At 42.8% G+C, this 27,695-nt stretch overlaps 1 protein-coding gene across 11 annotated transcripts in view; it reads right to left on the reverse strand.

The window, feature by feature from the left end:
* The window catches only part of NEK11 (NIMA related kinase 11), a 539,441-nt gene that overhangs the window by 454,379 nt on the left and 57,367 nt on the right, over positions 1-27,695 (reverse strand). The window contains exon 2 of one of the 11 annotated variants that reach the window (XM_033930013.1): positions 24,388-24,600. The exons of the other annotated variants lie outside the window; for them this stretch is intronic. Within the exon in view, the coding sequence (XP_033785904.1) occupies positions 24,388-24,395 (8 nt within the window). The 5' untranslated portion in view covers positions 24,396-24,600. The remainder of the gene's footprint in view (positions 1-24,387; positions 24,601-27,695) is intronic. 11 annotated transcript variants of the gene reach the window in all.

A 27,695-nucleotide genomic window follows, 5' to 3' on the forward strand; every position in this document is an offset into this window, starting at 1 on the left:
GTTTTTAGGCGCTTCCTGAATTCCTCATAAGTAGTGGGCAAAAGCAATTGTTCTAGATGCTGCCTGATGTTCTAGATGCTGTCTGATGTGAGAGAAGGTGTTCATGGTGTTTTTTTTAGTTTACATCCTCTAACTGGGGGGGAAACGAAGTTCAAATGTGAGCTTCTCTTGTGTCTGTTGGCTAAGAAGGAGAAAAGGTCAGTTATGTATTTAGGGGCTAGTCCGGAAGGAGTCAGAGAAATTTATCAAAGAGATAGGTTTTAATTGATTTCCTGAAGGATTGGTAGGAGGGTGTATTTGAAATGAGGGTGGTTAGGTATAGTACTTTAAAGCAGAGAAAGGCGAACTTAAACTTTACGCGTGCTTCCATCGGTAGCCAGTGTAACTGCCGGTAGTAAGGTGTCACGTGATCAAATTTTTTTAGCCCGAAGATTAGTTTGACCGCTGCATTTTGCATTAATTGTAAATGTCGCATATTCTTTTGGAAGAAAGCTAAATAGGCGATGTTGCAGTAATCAAGTTGACTCAGTATGAGGAATTGTACCAGGATTCTGAATGCTGAGGTATCAAAATATGATTTAATGGATTTAAGTTTCCAGAGAGTGAAAAGACCCTTTCTGATTAAGGAGTCCACCTGGTCTTTCATGGTTAGGCACTGATCCAGAGTTACACCCAGTATCTTCATGGTGGACTGAATAGGGTAACTAAGTTTATTGATGCATAGTGGTGTTTTGGTGTCAAGCAGATGTGGCAAAGTAACAAAAAATTTTGTCTTCTCTGAATTAAGTTTGAGCTTGAAGTCTGTCATCCAATGTTCCATCAAATTTATAGCTTCTGATGCCTTGGGAATAGTTTCCGAGATAGAGTTAGCAAATGGGATGATGATCGTAAAGTCATTTGCGTAACTGAATAATTTTATCTCCAGCTGGGTTAATTGCACGCCCAGTGAGGACATGTAGACATTGAAAAGCAATGGGGATAGCGGTGACCCTTGTGGCACACCGGATGGGTTGCTCCAGGTATCGGAGAGATCATAATTGAATCGTACTTGATAGGTACGGGACATAAGGAAGCCATGAAACCAGTTCAACACCTCACCCCTGATACCAATAGCGTCTAGGCATTGTAGCATTTTCACATGGTCTACTAAATCAAAGGCGGAGCTCAATTCAAATTGCATGATCAGGGCATTGAGGCCCTTGCTAAACAGTAGACGCAAATTATCTAAGATAGCCGCAATTACTGTCTCCATACTGAATAAAGGTCTAAAACTGGATTGAGTTTCATGTAGGAGAGAAAACTGATTAAGATATTCCATCAATTCGGTATGTACCAATCCCTCCATGATTTTTACAATAAGTGGAATTGATGCTACCGGTCTGTAGTTGGTTACTAGAGCTGAAGATTCTTTACTATTTTTTAGGATTGGGGTTATTATTATGTGACCATTATTAGTGAGGAATTTCCCATTTTTTAGGTTATGGGCTAAGTAGTGCAGCAAGGATAGTTTAAATTCTAGTGGCGCTGCTTTCATAATTTCTGGGGGACATGAGTCCAGGACGCAATATGATTTAGAGTATTTGTTATATAGTTTGGTATAATTATTCCAATCTACGTCCTGAAAGGATCTCCAGATCATATATACAGTGTTTCATTTCCTTGTATGTTAGCTATTTGATGATCACTAGGGTCATTTGTTGAACAGTTGTTTCTTAGGTTTTTAATTTTTGAATTGAAGTGCAGAGCTAAATCATTCGCAGAGGGTAACTTAATATTGTGTATGGGTAGAGTGTAGCGAGTGGTGTCAAATAAATTCGTAATCAGGTTGAACAGCTCTTTTGTATTGAATCCTTGTGAACCATTGCAGGATAAGTTGATTTTAGTAGAGTAGAATGCTTTATGTTTGTCTTTTATCAGTCGTTTGTAGATTTTTATGTTAGCTCTCCATTTGTTACGGTCTGCCAATTCTCCTGTTTTTTTCCAAATTCTTTCCAGTCATCTAGCTAGTTGTTTCATCTGCATATATGAATGATTTCAGTTTTAAGTCAGATAACATAGGTCCCAATGGTGCCATGTAAATGTTGAATAGAGAAGGAGAGAGAGGGAAGCCCTGTGGAACTCCGCTGGGATTGCACCAAGATTGGGAGAAGGTTCCGTCGCAGTGGACCTGGTAGGTGCGGTTTTTTTTTTTTTTTAAACCTGTGAACCAGGTTAGTACCTGTCCGGAAATGCCAATAGAATTGAGGCATCTGAGCAGAATGGTCATGGTCGACAAGGTCAAAGGCACTGCTTTAGTCAAACTGGAGTATCAATGCGCTTTTTCCCAGAGAAAACAGATGGAAGAGGTGATCGGTCAGCGACACTAAGATGGTTTCCGTACTGTAGTTTGTGTGAAATCCTGACTCAGAGTCGTGTAGAATGTTGAACTTCTCTAAATGTTTCATGAGGTCAAGATTAACTAGACCTTCCATTAGTTTAAGGAAAAGAGGTATGTTGGTGATGGGTCTGTAACTGGAAACCGAAGAGACTGGTTCCTTGGAGTTTTTGATAATAGGAGTCACCAGAATGTGTCCGAGTTCCGACGGGAAGTAGCCAGTGGACAGGCAAAGAGAGACCCAGGTGAAGAGTTCAGCTTTGAATGGGAAGGAGGCTATTTTCATGATAATCGGAGGACAGTTGTCTAGTAGGCAGTTGGATTTTGCATATATAGAGTAGAGCTTAAGGAATTGGTTCCAGTCTGGGTTTTCAAAATGATTCCAGATCATGTCAGCAGTTGAGCCTTCATTTCCTAGAGCAGGTAGATTGATTGATGGGTCTGTGCTAGTAGCTACAAGAGACGTTTTCAAGTTACAAATTTTTGTGGCGAAGTGGTCGGCTAGGTTTGCTGTAGAGGGTGGGAGATTTGTATGGGAGTGTTTATGTAGGTTAATATCAAATAAGGAATTGACTATTCTGAAGAGTTCTTTGCTATTCAGCGAAGGAGAGTTAATTGTTTGGGGGTAATGTTTACTGCGCTTTTATTTAATCATTGTTTTGTATTCTTTGACTTTTAGTCACCAAGTGTATCTGTCATTATCTTTTCCTGATTTACACCATATTCTTTCTAGTTTACGTACTTCTCGTTTTAGTGCCGATACATCTGCATCAAACCAACTAGCTGATAAACGGTGTCTTTTCTTACAAGCTTTCAAAGGTGCAATGTCGCTTAGAACTTGATTGCTGAAATTTTTCCAGCCTAGGATGAAATTTGGGTCTAAGTCAGGGATGGATATTAAGCTATAGTGTGACCAAAATTCTACAGGGTTTAGTTGTCCTCTTGTCCATATCATTTTCTCTTTATGAGAGGTCCTTGGTTTCCTTTTGGGTTGTTTTTTGAACCAGTGTAATTCAAAATTACATAGAAGGTGGTCTGACCAGGGGGTATTAGCCCAGGTTTCACCTTTAAAACTTACACTGGGGATAGTTGGAGCATTGGAAAGAAATGTGATCAGATCTAAGTGGTGACCTTTCCTGTCAGTTTTAGTCGGAGGTGGTTTGGAAAAGCCTAGAGATGTGAGGAAGGAAAGTAGATTTGCAACATTGGAATTCTCTTCCTGCTCGAGGTGTAGATTGACATCATCGGCTAGAAGATTGTAGGTTGCCAAGTTTGTAAGGACGAATTCGTAGAAATCTTTAGCTAGGTTCCATTTGTTAGGGGATATGTAAAATACTGTAACAATCAAATTATCTTTACAGTCCTCTTTGGATATTTTGCAGGTGAGAATTTCCAGGTCATTGTTTAGTTTGGAGTCAAGAATTTGAAACTGAAAATGATCTCGGAGGATTATTACTAAACCACCACCTCTCTTTGAGTTTCTTGATAGAGGAATAACCATGAAAGAGGTTTTTAGAGCTGGCTGATGCGCTGAATGTTCTGCGCTGCTCCGATGCTCATAGGAACTCAATTACCATCAGAGCAGCGCAGAGCATTCAGCGTGCCGGCCAGCACTAAAAATCTCTAGTACGGTTTGTAAATAAGAGGGGGAGGGAAGTAAATGACTTCTGTGTTCAATTATTCTTATCTTCACTTTTCTCAGAGTTTTCCCTACATATGACAATCCACATGAACAAATTATTATATAAATTACTCTTTTAGTATTACAATTGGATTTATACTTTAGTGAAAACATTTTACCATTCCGGGGATGATGAAATTCTGTAATCCTCAAAGATAATGAACAAACAGAACAAGAGCCGCAAGCAGAGTAGCCTAAAAAATCTAGGGTATTATTTGTTAGTACAGACAGAATAGATGGTGCAATAATCTCTTTAATATTTCTACCCCTTGGTATGTTGTTGTTGTTAGGTGCCATCAACTTGTGCTTGAGTCCTAGCGCCTTGATAAATTGTGGATCTAAAAAGAAATTGGTTTTGTGTTAGTTCAGAAAGGTCCTCTAGTGTCATCCCCATGGTTGTTTTCAACATGTCCAGCCAGCTGACTGCAGTTCGCCCTCTTCGCCTGGTTCCTTCGATTTTCCCAAACATGATGTCCTTCTCCAGTGATCTCTCTTCTGATGGTGTGACCAAAATAAGACAGTCGTAACTTCATCATTTGGGCTTCGAGTGATATAGCCGGTTTGATCTCTTCCAGAATCGATTTATTAGCTCTTCTGGCAGTCCCCTTGAATGGGCCACTATTATTGAAGATTTTGTAAAATGCTTAAACCATTTTTATATGATAGATTGTAAAGTTAGTATTTTTATCCAAAGAATTGTATCTTCTCATAGAATTATTATGACTTCTTTTTGATGTAAATTGCCGTGAACTAAATGGTATTAGAGCAATTCAGTTAGATTAGGCTGTCACTTCAAAAGTTTTTATAATTTAAGTGGTCTAAAAGCTTCTCTTAATTCAGGGCCTAGTTTTTATAGCCTACTTCAGAAAGCCAAGACTTCATAAAAGAACACCATACCTATAGTGGGCTTGACTCCACCAGGTATCTCAGTAAGTAATAGGTTAAGTATAAAAATGTTCCTTAGAGGCCTGTGCATATGGCTCAGGTGGTATTCATTATGAATGAATGCCTGAAGATGATATGTTCAAATCTCCACAAGCCTACAAAGAAAAAGAAAAACAAGTTCTGCCCATCTAATTTTAGCCCATTTTATAAAGATACATAGGGTAAACAAATAGTAACAACATTTTCAAGTACACCAGAAGCAGAAAACCTGTGAGGAAATCCATGAGACCGATGGATGATCAAAGAGCAAAAGGGGTATTCAGGAAGGATAAGGCCATAGCGGAGAAACTAAATGAATTATTTGCATTGTTCTTTACGAAGAAGATATACCTGAACTGGAAATGGTTTTCAAGGGTGATGATGAAGAGGAACTTAAAGAAATCTTGGTGAACCTGGAAGATGGACTGAGCAAAATTGACAAGTTAGAGAGTGATAAACCACCTGGACTGGATGGTATATACCCCAGGGTACTAAAAGAACTCAAACATGAAATTGTTGATCTGCTTTTAGTGATCTATAACCTGTTGATAAAATTGTCTGTAGTACATGAAGACTGGAGAGTGGTCAATGTTACACCAATTTTTAAAAAGGATTCCAGGCGAGATCCAGGAAATTACGAACCGGTAAGCCTGACTTCAGTGCCAGGCAAAATAGTGAAAACTATTATAAAAAATAAAATTATGACACACATAGACAAATATGATTTAATGGGACAAGGGAGTTCTTGCCTCACCAATTTTCTTGACTTCTTTGAAGGTGTGAATAAATATATGGATAAAGTGAGCTGGTTAATGTAATGTATTTAGATTTTCAGAAGGCTTTTGGCAAAGTTCATCATCAGAGTGAGACTCCTGAGAAAATTAAAGAATCATGGTATAAGAGGCAATGTTTAGTTGTGGATTAGGAATTTGTTGTTGGACAGAAAACAGAGGGTAGTAGGGTTAAATGGCCAGTTTTCTCAATGGAGGAGGGTAAAGAGTGCAGCAGAGATCTGTACTGGGATCAGTGTTATTTAATATATTTATAAATGATCTGGAAATTGGAACAAGTGAGGTGATTAAATCTGCAGATGACATCAAACTATTCTCAAAACACATGAGGACTATGAAAAATTGCAGAAAGACCTTAGGAAATTGGAAGACTTGGCATCCAAATGGCAGATGAAATTTAATGTGGACAAATGCAAAGAGATACACATTAGGAAGAATAATCCAAATCATAGTTACCTGATGCTAGGGTCCACCTTAGGAGTCAGCACCCAAGAAAAAGATCTGAGTGTCATTGTAGACACTTGTGCTGAAATCTTCTGTCCAGTGTGTGACTTCAGCAAAAAAAAGCAAACAGGATGCTAGGATTTATTAGGAAAGGGATGGTAAATAAGACCAAGAATATTATAATGCCTCTGTATCGCTCCATGTTATATCCTCACCTTGAATACGGCACACAGTTTTGGACGCCATATCTCAAAAAAGATATACTGGAATTAGAAAAGATTCAAAGAAGAGCAACTAAAATGATAAAGGGGCTGGAACTTCTCACATGAGAAAAGACTAAAGAGGTTGGGGCTCCTCAGCTTGGAAAAGAGACAGTTAAGGGGAATATGATTGAGGTCTACAAAATCATGAGTGGTGTACAACGGGTAAGAGTGAATCGATTTTCACTCTTTCTAAAAGTAGAAAAAACAGGGGACACTCAATGAAATTACATGGGAATACCTTTAAAACAAATAGGAGGAAATTTTTTTTTTAACTCAAAAAATAGTTTAGCTCTGGAATTCATGGCCAGAGGAGGTGGTTACAGTGGTTAGCTTAGCTAGGTTTAATAAAGGTTTGAATAAGTTCCTGGAGGAAAAGTCCATAATCTGCTATTGAGACAGACATGGGGGTAAGCCACTGTTTGCCCTATGTCAGTAGCATGGAATGTTGCTACTATCTAGATTTCTGCTGGGTACTGTGATCTGGATTGGCCACTGTTGGAAACAGAAGACTGTGCTAGATGGACCATTGGTCTGACCCAGTATGGCTGTTCTTATGTTCTTAAATTGTGGCTAGATTGAAACTGCAGACATTTATGACTGCTTAGGAGTAGGCATAAATGTTAAAAATATATTAAAAATATATTGAAAAGACAAGTCTGACCACAGTGGTCCATGCCATGATAACATCACGACTAGACTACTGCAATGCCCTGTACAATGGTCTAACCAAAAAGAATTTGTATCAGCTGCAACTAACTCAGAATGCTGCAGCATAATTGATAGAAGGCTACAAGCGGCATGACCACATCACACCCTTCCCGCACAAACTACACTGGCTACCTGTACCTTACAGGACTACACTTAAATCTCTATGTTTGATTTTCAAGGACCTCAGACAAAATGGGCCCCTTTACCACTTTCATCTAGTTAGTGATAGTACAAACCTGAGATAACAGAGATAAGTGATTTCATTTGTACCATGAAGCAACTTTTGCCTCAGCTGTAGTTGTCTCCACCTGGTGAACTGAGAAACAAGTGTTTTCATACATCATTATAAATGGCACTATCTTTCATGTTAAAAGTCCCATTCTAGATAGGTCATAGAGAAAAGATTTGAGACATCCAGGTCAAGATGTGGCCTCTGTATTTCACAAAAGCATTGGCTGTTTGCCATAGGCATCAACATTTCAAACTGATTAGGGTGGCCAAACACAATATAATTTACCTCTCCCTGAACACAATGAAGGAGCTTGCCCTGGCAGGCAGCAGGGAGGTTCAGCACTCATTGGCACCCAGACAGTAGACTCCTAAGGCAAAGTACTTTCACAACAAGATTCACAAGATTAGCCTTGAGTCCTCTACAAGATCACCTCCACCTCTCCCTTCCCTGATCCATTTTGTCAACCTCCCTTCAACCCCTGCTACCTTTTCTTTCTTTTCAACGACGAACGTGGTGCACAGCATCAGGCAAGAGGAGTAGAAGCAGCAAGGGAGAAAAGCAGTTTTAGAAGCAAAAACGAGCAGAGGAGGGAGACAGAGGAGAGCAGGAGGCTAGGGGCTGGGCGAGAGTTAGCTCCGCCCACCCCCACCGCGTCAGAGGAGTCAGCACCCGAACCCCCCCATAAAAGGGGGCGGAGCCAACGACGAACGTGGTGCACAGCATCAGGCAAGAGGAGTAGAAGCAGCAAGGGAGAAAAGCAGTTTTAGAAGCAAAAACGAGCAGAGGAGGGAGACAGAGGAGAGCAGGAGGCTAGGGGCTGGGCGAGAGTTAGCTCCGCCCACCCCCACCGCGTCAGAGGAGTCAGCACCCGAACCCCCCATAAAAGGGGGCGGAGCCAACGACGAACGTGGTGCACAGCATCAGGCAAGAGGAGTAGAAGCAGCAAGGGAGAAAAGCAGTTTTAGAAGCAAAAACGAGCAGAGGAGGGAGACAGAGGAGAGCAGGAGGCTAGGGGCTGGGCGAGAGTTAGCTCCGCCCACCCCACCGCGTCAGAGGAGTCAGCACCCGAACCCCCCATAAAAGGGGGCGGAGCCAACGACGAACGTGGTGCACAGCATCAGGCAAGAGGAGTAGAAGCAGCAAGGGAGAAAAGCAGTTTTAGAAGCAAAAACGAGCAGAGGAGGGAGACAGAGGAGAGCAGGAGGCTAGGGGCTGGGCGAGAGTTAGCTCCGCCCACCCCCACCGCGTCAGAGGAGTCAGCACCCGAACCCCCCATAAAAGGGGGCGGAGCCAACGACGAACGTGGTGCACAGCATCAGGCAAGAGGAGTAGAAGCAGCAAGGGAGAAAAGCAGTTTTAGAAGCAAAAACGAGCAGAGGAGGGAGACAGAGGAGAGCAGGAGGCTAGGGGCTGGGCGAGAGTTAGCTCCGCCCACCCCCACCGCGTCAGAGGAGTCAGCACCCGAACCCCCCATAAAAGGGGGCGGAGCCAACGACGAACGTGGTGCACAGCATCAGGCAAGAGGAGTAGAAGCAGCAAGGGAGAAAAGCAGTTTTAGAAGCAAAAACGAGCAGAGGAGGGAGACAGAGGAGAGCAGGAGGCTAGGGGCTGGGCGAGAGTTAGCTCCGCCCACCCCCACCGCGTCAGAGGAGTCAGCACCCGAACCCCCCATAAAAGGGGGCGGAGCCAACGGCGCACAGCCGTTAGGCGCGCGGCGCCTTTGCGAAGGGCCTCAAGAAGGGCCAAGTCACTACACCCAAGAGCACAGGGAAGGACTGAAAGGTAAGGAAGTGGCAAGCAGCGCAGAAGAGACGAACACACAAGCAGCAGTAAGGTAAGGAAGAGAAAAGACAGCACACACAAGAAAGCAGCAAGGCAAGAAGCAGATACAGAAGGAACAACCACACACAAGCAAAAGTTAGGCAAGGTTGTGCAAAGGCACCAGGCACAGAAAGAACAATCACACAAACAAAAGTAAGGAAAGGTAGAGCGTAGGCAGTCCATACAAAGGCAGAAGGCAGTAAAGCAAGAAGCAGGTGCAGAAGGAAGCAGGCACCGAAGGAACACGTAAACTTATCTGTTTTCTTAAAGTAGTAACCCCGATGGAAGCAGAAGGTAACCAGAAGATGAGCTTTCCAGTGTTCTGCGCGGACTGTCATATGTATGACTACCTCCCCTTGGGGAGACAATCATACGTATGCAGTCGGTGTCAGGAGCTGAAAAGCTTGAAGAAAGAAGTCAAGCGACTTGAGGACAAGATACAGGAGCTAGAAGGACTTTACACCACGGAGGACCCTACCAGGGCATTTGAAGACTTCAGGAGTGAGAAACACATCGAGAAGGAAGTCAGGGAACTCGAGGAATTCATTGAGGAAGCATACAGGAGGAGGGTGGAAGAGAACGAACTCCAGATGAGAGATGATGCAACACCAACTTGGAAGGGGGAGCAAGAAGCAGATGACCTCAAAGAAGACACCCACAGAAGAATACCACACGAGGGGGAAGAATTGGCTAGTCGATGCCCAGAAGAAGAGAGAGCTAAGCACACCGAGGACATTGACCTGAGACCGATAAGAAAATTGAAGAAGGGAAAGTCAGCGATCCTGGTGGGAGACTCGATATTGAGGCATGTGGACAGCCACATAGCAGGAGGAAGAGAGGATCGACTGGTGACCTGCCTCCCAGGAGCGAGAACCAAGGACATCGTGGACAAAATTGGGAAGGTCCTGGAAGGAGCGGAGACGGAAGAGACCGCAGTAATGATCCACATCGGGACGAATGATGTCAGCAGGAGAGACTACAGAAGAGGCACGCTGATAGAACAGTTCAAGATTCTAGGAAGGAAACTGAAGATGAGGACCCAGAAGATAGCATTCTCAGAGATCCTACCGGTACCAAGGGCAGATGTGAAAAGGCAGGAAGAACTACAATCAATAAATGCATGGATGAGGAGATGGTGTGAGGAAGAAGGGTTCCACTTCGTGAGGAACTGGACAACGTTCTGGGGCAAGAGCAAGCTCTACAGGAGAGATGGACTGCACCTGAGCGTGGCGGGAACAAGACTTCTAGCAAACAACGTCAAGAGAGGAATAGAACAGGCTTTAAACTAAGAGAAAGGGGAAAGCCGACAGTCGACCTAGCGTCGATGATTCGGAAGAAGGTATCCCATGAAGATACTGAGGGGAAAAAAGGCAGGGAAGAAACAAGAGACAAATTACAGGAGTCAACTAACCCAGAAGAGGAGGTTAGAAAGATTGTAGCAAAAGAGAAGACACCAAAGACTGAAGCACAGGGAAAAGAAATGAAGACGACAAAATGCCAGGATCTAAACTGCATATATACTAATGCAAGGAGTTTAAGAAACAAAATGGGGGAGCTAGAAGCCATGGCCAATGCAGAGGACATAGACATCATTGGAATCTCTGAAACGTGGTGGAATGAGGAAAACAAATGGGATACAGCACTGCCGGGGTACAAGCTCTATCGCCGGGATAGGTCAGGTCAGAAAGGAGGAGGAATAGCCCTATACGTAAAAGAAAGCATACAATCGACAAGAATGGACACAGCAGAGATGATCAACAAACTGGAATCGCTATGGGTTAAAATACCGGGTAGGAAAGGGCATGAAATAAAGATGGGCCTATACTATCGTCCACCCGGGCAAACCGGAGATAGCGATAAAGAAATGGATGCCGAGATGAAGCGAGAATGCAAAAGTGGTTACACAGTTGTTATGGGAGACTTCAACTATCCTGGGATAGACTGGAGTCTTGGAAGCTCAAGATGCGCTAGGGAGACAGAATTCCTGGAGGCTATACAAGATTGCTTCATGGAGCAGCTTGTTAGAGAACCGACGAGAGGAAATGCCACTCTGGATTTAATCCTAAATGGACTAAGGGGACCTGCAAAGGAAGTGGAAGTAGTGGGACCGTTGGGAAACAGTGATCATAATATGATCAAGTTCAAGGTTGAAGTAGGCATACCGAACGGAAAGAGAACCATAGCGACATCTTTCAACTTCAGGAAAGGAAACTATGAAGCAATGAGGGAAATGGTAAGGAAGAAACTTAGGAACACTTCCAAAAAATGGCAAACAGTAGAATATGCCTGGTCTTTTTTCAAAGACACAGTGAGCGAGGCACAAAATCTGCACATCCCCAGATTCAGAAAGGGGTGCAAAAAGGGTCGAACAAAAGACCCAGTATGGATGACTAAAATAGTGAAGGAAGCGATAGGCAATAAGAAAAATTCATTCAGGGAATGGAAAAAGGACAAAACTGAAGGGAACCAGAAGGAGCACAGGAAGTATCAAAAAGAATGTCACCGTGTGGTTCGAAAAGCCAAAAGAGAGTATGAAGAGAGGCTAGCCAGGGAGGCACGAAATTTCAAACCGTTCTTCAGATATGTTAAAGGGAAACAGCCAGCTAGGGAGGAGGTAGGACCGCTGGACGAAGGAGACAGGAAGGGAGCGGTGAAGGAGGAGAAAGAAGTCGCAGAGAGACTCAACATGTTCTTCTCGTCTGTATTTACAAACGAAGACACAACCAACATACCGGAACCTGAACAAATCTTCAATGGAAATCAAGCAGAAAAATTAACATCCATGGAAGTGAGCCTTGATGATGTACACAGGCAGATAGAAAAACTTAAAACTGACAAATCCCCGGGTCCGGACGGAATCCATCCCAGGGTTCTGAAGGAATTAAAGGAGGAGATAGCGGAACTACTGCAGCAAATTTGCAACCTATCCTTGAAAACAGGCATGATCCCGGAGGATTGGAAGATAGCCAATGTCACGCCCATCTTTAAAAAGGGATCAAGAGGTGACCCGGGAAACTACAGACCAGTGAGTTTGACCTCGGTTCCGGGGAAACTGACGGAAGCACTGATTAAAGAACACATCGATGAACATCTGGAAAGAAACGAACTTTTGAAAACAACCCAACATGGTTTCTGCAGGGGGAGATCGTGCCTAACGAACTTATTGCACTTCTTCGAAGGAATTAACAAACGGATGGACAGAGGAGACCCCATAGACATCATATACCTTGATTTCCAAAAAGCCTTTGACAAGGTGCCTCACGAACGTCTACTCCGGAAACTGAAGAACCATGGAGTGGACGGAGACGTACATAGATGGATCAGAAACTGGTTGGCGGGTAGGAAACAGAGGGTAGGGGTGAAGGGCCACTACTCGGACTGGATGGGGGTCACGAGTGGTGTTCCGCAGGGCTCAGTGCTAGGGCCGCTGCTATTTAATATATTCATAAATGATCTAGAAACAGGCACGAAGTGTGAGATAATAAAATTTGCGGACGATACAAAACTATTTAGTGGAGCTGGGACTAAAGAGGAATGCGAAGAATTGCAAAGGGACTTGAACAAATTGGGGGAATGGGCGGCGAGATGGCAGATGAAGTTCAACGTTGAGAAATGTAAAGTATTGCATGTTGGAAACAGAAACCCGAGGTACAACTATACGATGGGAGGGATATTATTGAATGAGAGCAACCAAGAAAGGGACTTGGGGGTAATGGTGGACATGACAATGAAGCCGACGGCACAGTGCGCAACAGCCGCTAAGAAAGCAAATAGAATGCTAGGCATAATCAAGAAGGGTATTACAACAAGGACAAAAGAAGTTATCCTGCCATTGTATCGGGCGATGGTGCGCCCGCATCTGGAATACTGCGTCCAATATTGGTCTCCGTACCTTAGGAAGGATATGGCGTTACTCGAGAGGGTTCAGAGGAGAGCGACACGCTTGATAAAAGGGATGGAAAACCTCTCATACGCTGAGAGATTGGAGAAACTGGGTCTCTTTTCCCTGGAGAAGAGGAGACTTAGAGGGGATATGATAGAGACTTATAAAATCATGAAGGGCATAGAGAGAGTAGAGAAGGACAGATTCTTCAAACTTTCGAAAAATAAAAGAACAAGAGGACACTTGGAAAAGTTGAAAGGGGACAGATTTAAAACGAATGCTAGGAAGTTCTTCTTTACCCAACGAGTGGTGGACACCTGGAATGCGCTTCCAGAGGGAGTAATAGGGCAGAGTACAGTACAGGGGTTTAAGAAAGGATTGGACAATTTCCTGCTGGAAAAGGGGATAGAGGGGTATAAATAGAGGATTACTGCACAGGTCCTGGACCTGTTGGGCCGCCGCGTGAGCGGACTGCTGGGCATGATGGACCTCAGGTCTGACCCAGCAGAGGCATTGCTTATGTTCTTATGCTTATGTTATGTTCACTGAAGAGGAAACTGTACATTTTCTTTCCACTTCCAAGCTACTTGTTCCTCTGACCCTATTGCCACCCATCTACTTAGCACTATCTCTCCTGCTGTCATCCCACCTATCTGTCATATCCTCAATCGTTCACTTTCCATTGCAACTGTTCTTGATGTCTTCAAACATGCCATAGTTATGCCACTCCTTAAAAACCCTTCACTGGACCCTACTTGCCCTTCCAACTATTGCCTTACCTCCCTCCTCCCTTTCTTATCCAAGCTACCTGAACATGCTGTATACCGCCATTGTCTTTTCTTTCATCTTGAGCTATTCTTAACCCACTTTAATCAGGCTTCCACCCTCTTCACCCTAAGGAAACTGCCCTTGCTAAAGTCTCCAATGACCTGCTCCTGGCCAGATCCAAAGGACTCTATTCTATCCTCATCCTTCTTGATCTTTCTGCTGCTTTTGACACTGTTGACCACTGAATACTCATCATTACACTGTCCTCACTTGAGTTTCAGGGCTCTGCTATTTCTTCTTATCTTTTTCATTGCATCTTTACGAGTAGTGTATCCTCTGGTAGATCCTCCTCCGCCACTATTCTGCTATCAGTCAGTGTACTCCACACCTATTCCCTTGGTGCTCTGATCTCATCCCATGGTTTTCACTATCACCTCTATGCTGATGACTCACAAATTTACATCTCTACACTTGGTATTTCCACAAGAATCCAGGCCCGAGTCTCAGCCTGCATGTCCAACATCGCTGCCTGGATGTCTCACCGCCATTTAAAACTAAACATGGTGAAGACTGAGCTTCTTATCTTTCCTCTTAAACTCACCTCCCCTCTTTCCCCATTCTCTATTCCTGTGAATAACACTCTTAACCTCCCTATTTCACCAGTTCATAACCTCAGAGTCATCTTTGACTCATCTCTCTCCTTTTCTGCACAAATCCAACAGACCGCTAAAGACTATCATTTCTTTCTCTATATTATCACCAAAATCTGACCTTTCATGTCTGATCACTAGTGCTGCCCGATTCAGGAAAAAAAATTTTGATTCGATTCGATTCAGTCTATTGAATTGGTTTTTTGATTCGATTTGATTTTCCTACCCCATTGGGTGGTTTGGTTTTTTTTCAAACATCCTCGTGGGTTTATTTTACAGCCTCTTCACCCCCTTTGCCTTCTCCTAACCACAGTGACGCTGTGGTGTAAAATAAACAAACAAAAAAGACTTTTCCTCTTTCTGTTAAATCCAAGTTCATGTTTACGGTCTAACACCAGCTCTGGTAGGATACATATTTCAAATCTGACATATTGTAATCACAAAACAGAAAATAAAATTAGTTTTCCTACCTTTTGTTGTCTGGTCATTATTCAAATTTTGTTGGTTTCAGGCTCTGGTTGTTTTCTGATAACTTGCTTGCCAGGGTCTCCTTCTTTCTTCTTTCTCCCTGCTAACCATCCATCTTCCATCTCTGTCCTCCCCTTCCATTTCTCTTCCCTCCCCAGGAGGCATCTTTCCTTTTTTTCATCTCCCTCCACAGATCCACCTTTTCTTAACTACCGTTTCATCCAGCATCTCTCCTTCCATCCCCACCACCCCAGGGTCCACAATCTCTCCCTTTCTTTATCTAACTACCCTCCTATCCAGTATCTCTATCCCCCCTTCCACACCATCCCTTGCATCCAACTTCTCTCCCTTTCTGTTCCTTCCCTCCCTAAATCCCATTGTCTATCATCTCCCTCCCTTCCTCTCCTCTATTTTCAGACCCATTTCTTCCTCCCCAAAGTCCGGCATAAGCACATCTCTTTGAACCCCCCCTTCCCTCCTTCCGTGTACTTCTATACCAGGGCCCCCCACCCCTGAAGGTCTGTCCCTCCCTGAAGGCCTGCACCCCACCCCTAAAGGTCTGTGCCACCATCCCTGAAGGCCTATTTCCCCCTTGAAGGCTTTTCCCCCTCCTTAAAGGTCTACATCCCACCCCTGAAGGCTTGCCTGTCCTCCCCTGAAGGCCTGCTTGTCCCCCCTAAAGGCCTGTCCCCCCTTGAAGACCTGTCCCCCCCTTTGAAGGCCTGCCTCCCCCCCTTGAAGGCTTGTCCCCTCCCTCTTGAAGGCCTATCCCACCCTTGAAGGCCTGCTTGTCCCCCCTAAAGGCCTGTCCCCCCTTTGAAGGCCTGCCTCACCCCCTTGAAGGCTTGTCTCCTCCCTCTTGAAGGCCTATCCCACCCTTGAAGGCCTGCCTGTCACCCCTAAAGGCATGTCCCCCCCTTGAAGACCTGTCCCCCCCTTTGAAGGCCTGCCTCCCCCCCTTGAAGGCTTGTCCCCCTCTTGAAGGCCTATCCCCCCTTGAAAGCCTATTCCCACCCCTGAAGGCCTGCCTGTCCCCCCTGACGTCAAAGGAGGGGCGGGACCGCGACAGAGGAAACAGCTCTGAAGCAGTACTAAGATCGCTAGTACCGCAATCTTGTTTGCAGGCTGTTCCTGGAAGGTAAACAGTGCGGGGGGGCCAGGGGGGGAAGCGGAAGGCCAGGGAGGTGGAAGCTGGGGGGATGGGGAGCCGACAGCAGCACTTCCCGACTGACCCTCCCCCCTCGCCATCAAAAGCAGGTGCAGCAGCTGCCACTCCTGTTTTAGGGGGCGAGGGGGGAGGGTCAGGTGAATCGGGAAGCTGTTTTTTTTTGTTTTGAACCAATTCGAATCGATTCATCCGAAGTGAATCGGTGAACCGATTCGAATCGTGAATCGGGCAGCACTACTGATCACACTACCAAAACCTTTATTCACTCTCATCACCTCTTCCTAGACTACTGCAACCTGCCTCTCAGAAGTCTTCCCCTGAGCCATTTCCCTCCCCTTCAATTTGTTCAGAATTCTGCGAGCATGGCTTATATTCCGCCACTGTTGCTATGTTCACATTATCCCACTCCTCAAGTCACTCCATTGTCTCCCTATCCGCTTCCAAATATGATTCAAACTCTTCTTTTTGAATAACAAGTGCGTTCACTCTGCAGCTCCTCAGTATCTCTCCTCTCTCATTGTCCTCTATACTCCCTCCTGGGAACCCCGCTCGTCGGGTAAGTCTCTCCTTACTGTAACTGCCAACTCCAGACTCCATCCCTTCTATCTTGCTGCCCCGTATGCCTGGAACAAACTGCCTGAGTCAGTATGCCAAGCTCTGTCTCCGGTAGTATTCATATCCATGCTAAAAGCCCACTTTTTCAATACTGCTTTTAACTCACAACTCCAATCCACTTGTAAAGTACCCATATCTGTTTTGTCATTCCTTCTGTAGTTCCCTACCCCAATTGTCCTGTTTGTCTGTCTGATTAGATTACAAGTTCTGTCGAGCAGGGATTGTCTCTTCATGGTTAATGTAATGTACAGTGCTGCATACGTCTGGCAGCATTATAGAAATGATAAGTAGTAGCAGGCTCCTATGCCATTTGCCAGTAGGGCCAGTGAAAGCACAGATTAGTTTAAAAAATAAACATATAAAGGACATCTCGTGTTCTGCAAGATGTGCTGCTGCAGCTATGATCATCATGGGATAGTGGCTGAAACAACAGAACAGGTCCTAAGTCAAGCCAGCTATCTATTACAGGGGCTGGTTGAGGATCAAGTTCCCCCCAACCCCTGGATCGGTCCCAACATCCATCAGACCCTCCTTCCTTATCCTCCTGGATCTTTCCCAAGAGCAATTTGCTTCCCTGGTTTCTAGTGGGAGGCAGGAGCAATTCCTGAATGGCCCTGCCCTATTAGTGCTTGCATTCAAAATAGCAGCTCTGATCTTTTGACACCAATAAATTATCATTAAGGGTAAGAATTGCCATTCTGAATCCAGGCATCAACAGGGTAGAAGCTTCTGGGGGATTGCTCCTGTCCCTCCCCCTATTAGAAACCAGGAAGATGCCCACCAAAAGCTAAAGGGGTCTGAGGGGAAGCTAATGGCTCTTGTAGAGGGGGATCTGGGGTCTGATGGAAGTCAAGGTGGTCCAGGAGGTGAGGAAATGGATTCTGTTGGATTTGCTTGAGGAGTGTGAGGGGTTATGCCATTGGCTTCTGCACCTGCTCCTTGATGCACACTATGGTTCTAAAGTGGAAGCTGGAACTTGCATATGCCTCAGTGCAGGTGAAAAAGCCAATATTGATAATGTCCATTTCAATACAGACATGGCTTCCCATCTATTTTTGGAGACATGCTCAAATTGCACCCATGCCAGAACCCTTCAAATTCCTGCATCCTGGGGGGGGGGGGGTATAAGAGGGCAGATAGCAGCTTTCACAAAAATTGTTATTTACATGTATATATGATTTAAACATGCAAATGTTGTTGTATTTATATATAATCTAACATGACCTCCTAAATGTGTGTGATTTCAGCTTTTGTATACTTAATATTTGTACTACACTGTTCTAAACTTTTCCAATGTAATTTATTTATTTAACAGGACCTGGCTTAGACCAAGCCAGTAGAAGCCATGCTACTGGTATTCCTGATGCAGAGGTTACTGGCACTGTAACTGGCAGACCCAACCACTGAACTGCCATAATGGAAGGAGAATTGGGGAGGCTTGCAGGCAGACAAGAAAAGGCAAGAGAGACTTTGGGAGATATGAGACATTAGCACTGAATAGGGAGCATATGATGCAGTGGTTAAAGCTACAACCTGAGGTTATGGATTCAAACCCACGCTACTCCCTGTGACCCTGGGCAAGTCACTTAATTCCCTCCCCCCCCCCTTGCCTCAGGTACATTAGATTGTGAGCCCACCAGGACAGACAGGGAAAAATGCTTGAGTACCTGAATAAATTCATGTAAACTGTTCTGAGCTCCCCTAGGAGAACGGTATAGAAAATTAAATAAATAAAAAGAGAAACTTATGTGGAAGTAACAAAGGCCAACCTGACATATTAGCAATACAATTGTAAAAAATTCACCACTGCCACTTCTCTTCTTGTTTCCACTGCTTCTCTGTATACCTCCACCTCCTTCTCCCCTTATCCAAAGCAGCCATACACAGTGCAAGCACTTCCTCCATTTTATATCACTTTGAATTTCTTCCGGTAAAAGGAAAATGTATGACGTATCTCTTATTGAGATCATTACCATAGGGTTTAAACACCAGATCTGACGACAGACGCTCTCGTTCAGCATGATATCTTTTCGAATGGAGCGATTTCTACTATGTGCATGAGTAAGTTGAATTAAACACGTATAGGTCTTGATTGGCCATTGTAAGAATGTTATATTATATTAATATATAAGGGTTTTCCAAGAATATCATAACTTTAGGAGTAATGTTTGATATTCAAATGTTTTGCAGAAACAATAGGGAGCCTCGACCCTGAGGAAAGCGTGTGAAACATGGACATGTTGGTGGAGGCGCTCCCCTGTATAAACTAGCAAGTTAAGTGAAATTATTTAAATTAACAATTGATGGATAAAAAAGAAAAATGATTTTAAAAGTATATATAGTTAAAAAGAAAAATAGATACGGTTTTGATCCAGTGAAGATCGGGGTTCGGTGAGTGTTGCTCACTTGAACCTGTGGGTAATTTCACCCTCTGAGGATCGAGTATCTAACCCTCTCCTGATGACTTTTGGAGATTAATATCAAACTGGAACAATTTTTTCTTTATAACCTACTCCTCTGCAGCATTCTAATATAACATGAACCTAGAATGGAAGCAAGAAGACACAGTGCTGATGAGCAAACACTGCAAACTGATAACAATGGAACCGGCATGAAGGGGTGGACTAAAGAACAGAGTGTGACATCCAACTGAGAAGCTCGCTAGGCAGCACAGCTCCTTATACTGATCCTGGCACTAGGAGAGGCATGAATATGTTTTAGCCTTGTTTTGTTACAAGATCCGTTTTCTAGCTTAAGTAAGAATTTCAGACACTGCAGAAAAGGTACTTGTATGCTTGCCAGTTCTGTTTTGCCTCTTCTATGAATGAGAAAAGATGCAGGTTACAAGCTACCAGCAAAGGGTAATAAAAAAGGTCAAAGTAGACAGAATCCAGAATCTCATTAAAAGTGTACACTTACAACAAAGTATTTATTTTTCACTGCGCTATATAAGTGATAAGTAGTAATAAGTAGTAGTAGTAGGTTCCAGCCTGGAGTTCAGTGGGTTTTTTCCAGGTCTAAATGAAGCTAGGCTAAAGGCACTTGTGCTATTAAGAACATGTGGAATTCTATTAGCATCTGTTGGTTTAACTGTAGATGAATGTCCTGTTTGGAATGCCTTCAGAGGAATAAACCAGCAGGAAACACCCAGGGCTTAACTACACAGCATTCAAATAGCTGTGTTGGATATTCATAAGTTACAGAACTGCACCACCTTTCCTTTTTGGGGTGGGGAAGGAGGAAAACGGCTTGTTGCAATAAGGAAACATGAATAATTGAAAGCGGTGTCGTAAATTATTTAGGTAAGTGCACAGTTTCCAAGGAATCATAGCATGAGTCTGGGTTAATGGTATAATGCAACTCAAGAGACGGCAGCTGAGCTGACACGCCACAATTACCACATGCCGGAGCAGAGCAAGGGGTTTGGCTTTTCTCAGCGTGTTTCTTCCACCCAGGGGACAGATTAATGCCCTCTGAATATTTATGAAGTAGAAGTCCCTACTGTGTACTTCTGTTGCCTATCCAGCTGTGGTTATGAAACACTAAGACCTGACCCAAAGTATTCTTTTTCTTTCAATTGATTAGGAGATTCATTATCCAGAGATGACAGTGCCTTCCCTGTGTTTTCTCTTGAATAAGAAGCCAAAGGTATTTCCGCAATACTGATAGATCAATGACTTCTTCTATTTGACATCTAATAAAATATAGATATAACGTTTTGGGGGGACATAACCAGTTTATCCTCAATTATGCATTAGTAGCATTTTGGTTTTTGAGCACAAATTATAAACTTTTTATAATTTATTGTAACAGAATAGCAAGTCATTCATTTGACTACTGAATCATGTATGTCCCTGAGATTTCTTCTCCAAATGATCTAGCATTTACAAAGTAATTCCTGCACATAAATATTGATGTATCTTCTATCTACAAGCGGGTACTGAAAAGTTCACAGCCCAACCAAGAAGAGAATGAAATTCATATGAACATAAGAATAGCCATACAAAGGTCCATCAAGTCCAGTATTGTTTCCAACAATGGCCAACCCAGGTCCCAAGTACCTAGCTAGATCCCAATTAATAAAACAGATTTTATACTACTTATCCTAAGAATAAACAGTGGATTTCTCCAAGCCATCTCAATAATGGTCTATGGACTTCTCTTTTAGGAATTTATGCAAACCTTTTTTAAACCCCGCTAAGCAACTGATTTAACCACATTCACCTGGAGGTTGTGGGTTCAAATCCCTTGCTGCTCCTTGTGATCCTGGGCAAGTCACTTAATCTGCTCATTGCCTCAAGTACACTAGATAGAGTTTGAGCCCACCGGGATAGATAGGGAAATATGATAAAATATCTGAATGTAAAATACATAGAGGGGCAATATAAAAAAAAATGTCTAAGTCCACTTTTGGCCTAGGCCCTAAACGCTGAAAATGTCCATTCTCAAAAAAAACATCCAAAAGGAGGTTTTTTTTTTATAATGGCCTGCTTCTACGTTCAGCTGTTTAAATACCCAGACCCCCACTACATCTACACTAACAACATACAAACAACCAAAAAAAAGCCTAAGTCCCAAACGCCCAACACAAGAGCTTTAAGGTGAAGGAGGGGCTAGTTCTTCGCCTAAAAGCTGGATTCTGTAACCGGTGTCTGTCAAAAAGAACACCGGCTACAGAATCCACCCCCCCCAGCAATGATCGCAGCAGGAGAGATAGCCAATCTCTCCTGCTGCAATCCACCCCCATCCCCGATTGGATCGGGCAGGAGGGAGCCCAGGCCCTCCTGTCCCGGTGACCAGCGACATCCCCCCCAACACAATCAGAGCAGGAGGGAGCCCAACCTCTCCTGTCCTGCCGAAACACCCTACCCCCCACCCCCACTAAGATATGGGCAGAAGGGATCCCAGGCCCTCATGCCCTCAACGCACCCTCCCACACACGATGGCCCCCCTGAACCCCCACTCGGGCCCCCTGAACCCCGTAACCCCCCCCACCTGGTGACCCCCCACCGCAATATCCCCCCGTACCTGAACAAAGTTGGACAGAGGGACGGGTCCCAATTCCGTCTGTCCGGCAGGCCCACCATCCTCAGAATGGCAGGCTTTAGGGCCTGATTGGCCCAGGTGCCTCAAGCCCCGCCCACAGGTGGGGCCTTAGGCACCTGGGCCAATCAGAATTGGCCCAGTTGCCTTAGGCCCCTCCTGTGGGCTGGGCCTTAGGCACATGGGCCCAACCCAGCAACTGGTCACTGTACATGAAGAAGGACACAGTACTACTCGAAAGGGTCCAGAGAAGAATGACCAAAATGGTTAAGGGGCTGGAGGAGTTGTCGTACAGTGAGAGATTGGAGAAACTGGTTCTCTTCTCCCTTGAAAAAAGGAGACTAAGAAGGGACGATCTTTGTAGTTACAGCGCCCAGAATATGGAATGCCTTACCATCATTTATTAAAGGAGAAAAATCACTAAGTAAATTTAAAGGACTATTAAAATGCTGGTTGTACAAGGATGCTTTTGAGATCTAATCATCGGAGTCTCTTTTGATCCCATGCGTTGCTTAAAACTCACATGTCCTCTGTCTTAGGCTCCAAGAAATTGAATCCAAAATTTTTTTTTAAAAAAAGTTCTTAATTTTCTATTCCATTTTTATCAATACTTTTAAAATTTCTTACCCTCCTTTTGTATTTTCCTTTCATGTGTCCTATACTTATTGTAGTTCTCCCTACTTCCCTTATGTATTGGTACGTCATGTTCGTGTGTGTTGGTTTTAGTTAATAATTAAGACCCTGTTTTAATTGTAAATCACTCTGAATTAATGATATTGCAATACATCAAAATTTTAATAAAACTTAAATTTGACATGATCGAAACATTCAAAATACTGAAGGGAATAGACTTAGCAGATAAACACAGATTGTTCACCCTCTCCAAGGTAGGGAGAACGAGAGGGCACTCTCTAAAGTTGAAAGGGGATAGATTCTGTACAAATGTAAGGAAGTTCTTCTTTACCCAGTGAGTGGTAGAAAACTGGAACGCTCTTCCGGAGTCTGTTATAGGGGAAAACACCCTCCAGGGATTCAAGACAAAATTGGACAAGTTCCTGCTAAACTGGAACATACACAGGTGAGGCTGGACTCATTTAGAGCACTGGGGGCAACCACGTGAATGGACTGCTGGGCACGATGGACCACTGGTCTGACCCAGCAGTGGCAATTCTTATGTTCTTATGTTCTAAATCTACTAGTTCGTAGCTTCATCACATGTCTCATAGTCCTAGTATTATTGGAAAGAGTAAAACAAGCGATTCACATATACCATTTCCACTCCACTCATTATTTTATAGACTTCTATCATATCACTCCTAAGCTGTCTCTTCTCCAAGCTGAAGAGCCCTAGCCACTTTAGCCTTTCCTCATAGGGAAGTTGTCCCATCCCTTTTATCATTTTTGTCATCCTTCTCTGTACTTTTTCTAATTCCACATATCTTTTTTGAGATACAGCAACCAGAATTGCATACAGTATTTGAGGTACGGCCATACCATACAGCAATGCAAGAGCATTATAACATTTTCATCTTTGTTTTCCATTCCTTTCCTGATAATTCCAAAACTGTGGCTTAATGGGTAAAAGCCCTGTTCCCATCTTCGAGGTCATAGGTTCAAATCCCAGCACATATTTTAATTGTGGCATTCTACCTTGCAGGTTCACCTTGATGATCTCACAATGAGGTCAGCATTGTGCAGCTGCACACCTCCATTTGCAATTAAATAGAAGCCATGCTAAGGTCTGTTTCTGTTTTATTCCGTTTTTAAGCTTTTGCAAATGAAGTTATGTATGCAATCTATATTTTTTTATGCGCTTTCCTTGCTTGCAGTAACGAGCTGATTGGAGCACTGTTTAGTCAGAAAAAAAGGGTAGCTTTGTAGCAAGAAACATAAACCTGTGTTTTTTTCATATGCTCTGCTTCATTTAATGGATGTTTTCCTCTAATTAGCAAATAGCATTGTTGTTTGTCCACAAAAATAGAAGGTTTTGCAAGCAATATATCTGTTTTGATGTGCCCTGTTTATGTGGTGCCTTATTAAATGTATTTTGAGCTTAATAAAGCAAAAATAAAAACCCAGAGAGCTTTTTAATAGATTGCATTAAAGACGTCCAAACTGTGCCTAAGTTTCATCCATAGAATTAAGATCCATCTGAAGCCCCAACTATGCTAAAAAGTAGACCTGGTTTTCATTCGCCTCCAATGTAGGCATGAGATGGATGCCCTAGGTTGCTCAGCGTTATATAAATGAATCGAAGGATGTCCATATTGAATCATCGCCAATTATCGTTCATTAAGACCCTTAAATGGCTCATTAATCACTTTGTTTGGACACCTAAGTCCCGCTCAGCGTTAGGCGCCCTTTAGGCACCCTTTATGGAATCAGGGCCATCATGTCTAGGACTGATAATATATCTGTGATGAAGGCCTTTTGGTGAAGATTCAGCAGGAGGTGGCATTTGTTAGGAAAATCATTTTATAATGTCTGTGTCATAATACAGTATAACTAAGAGCTTTACATATATCAGGTAGGATGAACAGCATAGCTGACTCACTGTCTCATTTTACTGTATGGAAGATGCCTGCTTTCAGGTTACTCATGCTTGGAGCTGACATATTCAAAATGACAGTCCTTGAGGCAGTCTGAAAATTTGGCCCATCGAGATTTGGCACATGTTCTTGTCTTCACTGCAAGAAGCACTTTTTGTCAGATGGAGGCAATTAGGGAACCACACTTGTTTGATGTCTAATCAGTAGTGCACCTCATCCTAGAACAAAAAAAGCAGGAATCTCTAGGTCAGATTTGCAATCCCAGTTACTGAATATTAGTTTTTTTCACAAAGATTCCTGGTCATGACAACCCAGTACACAGTTTTGTTGTTAGCCGGATAACAAAAGGCTGGGATTCCTTATCCAGGAGGGTCCCAGAGACCTCCCAGACTTAAACAGAATTATACTAGATTATGCTGTAGTAAGTAATGCTTTTACAGCAACTCTAAAGGCAATAATTAGATTAAAGAAGGTAACTGAACTTGATGTTATGTGTCAGGATTATACACAAGTATGGCTGACTACCATGAGGAGGAAATACAATAATTGTTAGGGTTCTTATGATCTGTGACATGATAGCTCTGCATTTATTAATTGGCTGAACAACTGGGAGATAAACTGGAAATGATTTAGCATATGACTGCAGCACGTGGGTAGGCTGATGCCATGCGAACAGGTGTAAATGTTAATGAGTAAAGAATGCTATTTAATTGTTTAACAAGATAATCAGTGCAGATAACTGGCAATTAACACCTGATAACTGATGCTAATTAGAAGTTAAGTGCACAAATTTCTAAGCATATTCTATAAAGTGCAGCATGTAAATTCTAGTGCACAGTTCTCAAAAAGAGGCATGGCCAGGGGAGGGGCATGGGCGTTTCTAAAAAGTTAGGTGCACTGTTATAGAATACACCCAATCCAGTGCAACATAGTTGCAGGGATTTAGGCCTGGTCTTCATTGGCCTACACGATAATCACGCATACAGGCACTAAGCATGATTCTATAAACTGCTTCTAACTCCGGAGGTGCTTTATAGAATTGTGCTACGCGCTGTCCTTTTTGGCACTGATTTTTTTAGGCGACATATATAGCGTTTACTCCTGTGCATAAATCATGACTCTTATGCTCCATCCATACTCCACTCAGGACATGCCTAGATGTGGGTCACATAAAAGTACTGTATATGCATTCTTGCCCCCATGTGTACTTTTATGTGTCTAACTCCTTGGATAATCTTATAAAAGACCTTTATGTGTGAAAAAGCCTTCATAAAATTACCTCCTAGGAACTAAAATCTGTAAATTATTTTAAAACATAGCTGCATAGCAAGAATTGACATAATTCTCCACTGTTTGAATATTGAACCATTTGCACTGTAAATGGCCTTCAACTAAAAATGACTTTTCAGCTTGGTAGAACGAAAGGTTAAACCTGCTTCTCCTTTGTCAAAAATGTCCGGTACACTTGTTAAAATAAGCTATTAGAATGCACTTTAGCTTCACTTTAATTTACTGTCTATGCATTTCATAGAAGATAAAGTCAAACAAACGAAGACTGAAACTTCAGAGATTTCCCTAACAGAATTACTTTTATTTCCAAGAAAATAACTTTCTTAAGTTTAAAGAAGGGTAATCAAAATGATCTATCTAAAACAGGCTACAGTGACCTAGACAAGTGCTATGTTAGCATTTCTCTACTTGTAACCTTAAAGCCAACACTATTACAAGTACAGTTTACAGTGAATAAGTATGTCAGCGTTTTAAAGCATCTCTGGTTACTTCAAGTACAGTTTTCACACATTTAAGCTGTTGTTGCTGAAAGACTAAAGGCACTTCAATCTGTGCAAGTACAAACGCAGCTAGGAAGGTGAACTGTGTTGCAATGCTACCTCCTGGTGGAAACACCAAAAATTGTAGAACTGCAGGTGAAATAAAACACTGGCTAGGAAATTTATTTAAGGCTCATTAATCACATTGAAAGAACATTGAAAGTAGTGCATGCAAATAGATCTCATGAATATTCATTGGGGAAATCCTGAAAACTTGATTGGATTCCGGCCCGGAGTTGCCCATGTTTGGTCTAGGACAGTGGTCTCAAACTCAAACCCTTTGCAGGGCCACATTTTGGATTTGTCAGTACTTGGAGGGCCTCAGAAAAAATAGTTCATGTCTTATTAAAGAAATGACAATGTTGCATGAGATAAAAACTCTTTATAGCTTATAAATCTTTCATTTTGGCTAAGTCTTAATAATAATATTGTCATTTACAGCTAAAGAGACATATGATCAAGACACAGTTTTATTTTACTTTTGTGATTATGAGAAACATACCGAGGGCCTCAAAATAGTACCTGGCGGGCCGCGAGTTTGAGATCACTGGTCTAGGACATTCAAGGGGGTGCTAAAATGTTCTCAGCCCAACCAAGAAGAGAATGATCTAAAACAACGTCAAAACATAGAATTTCATTTCTGCAAATTGGCACTCTTTTCAGTTACAGTGGCAAAATAGTGCTCAGAATTTAAGAAGCTGGTTGGTTGGGCTGAGAACTTTCAGAACTCCCTCATAAGGACATAACCTGCTAGGCCTCTCTTCAACCAAAAACTGAACTGTAAATAGCAGAAGACTATAAGCAAAGTAAGATTTGATTTTAAAACAAAGCTGCATAGTAAGAGTTGGCATTATTCTCCACTGTTTGAATCTTGAAATGGTTTGCACAAAGAGGCTAGACTGTGGCACAATAAGACTTTTGAAACAGAATTTATATATTATAGATGTAGCAGGCACAATGGAAAACCCAGAAGTGCTCGAGAGGTCTGATGGTACATTGAACTTAACCAACATTACACAGTAGCTGTAGGATCTCAACCCTCCAATTATAAAGAAAATACTAGAAGATTAAACACAACAGATCAAAAGAATATAAAAAAATATATTTGCCCCACAATTGGTCTATGAAGTGAGCAAGGGTCATTGACGCCATTTGTGAAAGCTTCAGGTTTGAAAATAATTATACATGCAAAATGACACCAGCGCAAGGTTTTAAAAATTATAACCAAGATTTATTGAATTATTGTTTCTATTTTTCCATTATTAGATCAAAAGAATCCAGCATCATTGCTTACCAATTGCGCTAATGGGAGATCGTTATAGCAGCCAAAATGCTGGCCTTCTCCTAACGATCTCGAACCCCTATCTCTGGTCATTCTATTATATAACTTTTGGCTCAGTGACATCATCAGTATAACAACGAATAACCATTCACCAAAGAGGTGGTCTTAAAAGTTTTGACAAAGGAAAATAAATCCCTCCATG

Source organism: Geotrypetes seraphini, chromosome 2 (genome assembly GCF_902459505.1).
Source record: "Geotrypetes seraphini chromosome 2, aGeoSer1.1, whole genome shotgun sequence".
Classification (NCBI taxonomy): Eukaryota; Metazoa; Chordata; class Amphibia; order Gymnophiona; family Dermophiidae; genus Geotrypetes; species Geotrypetes seraphini.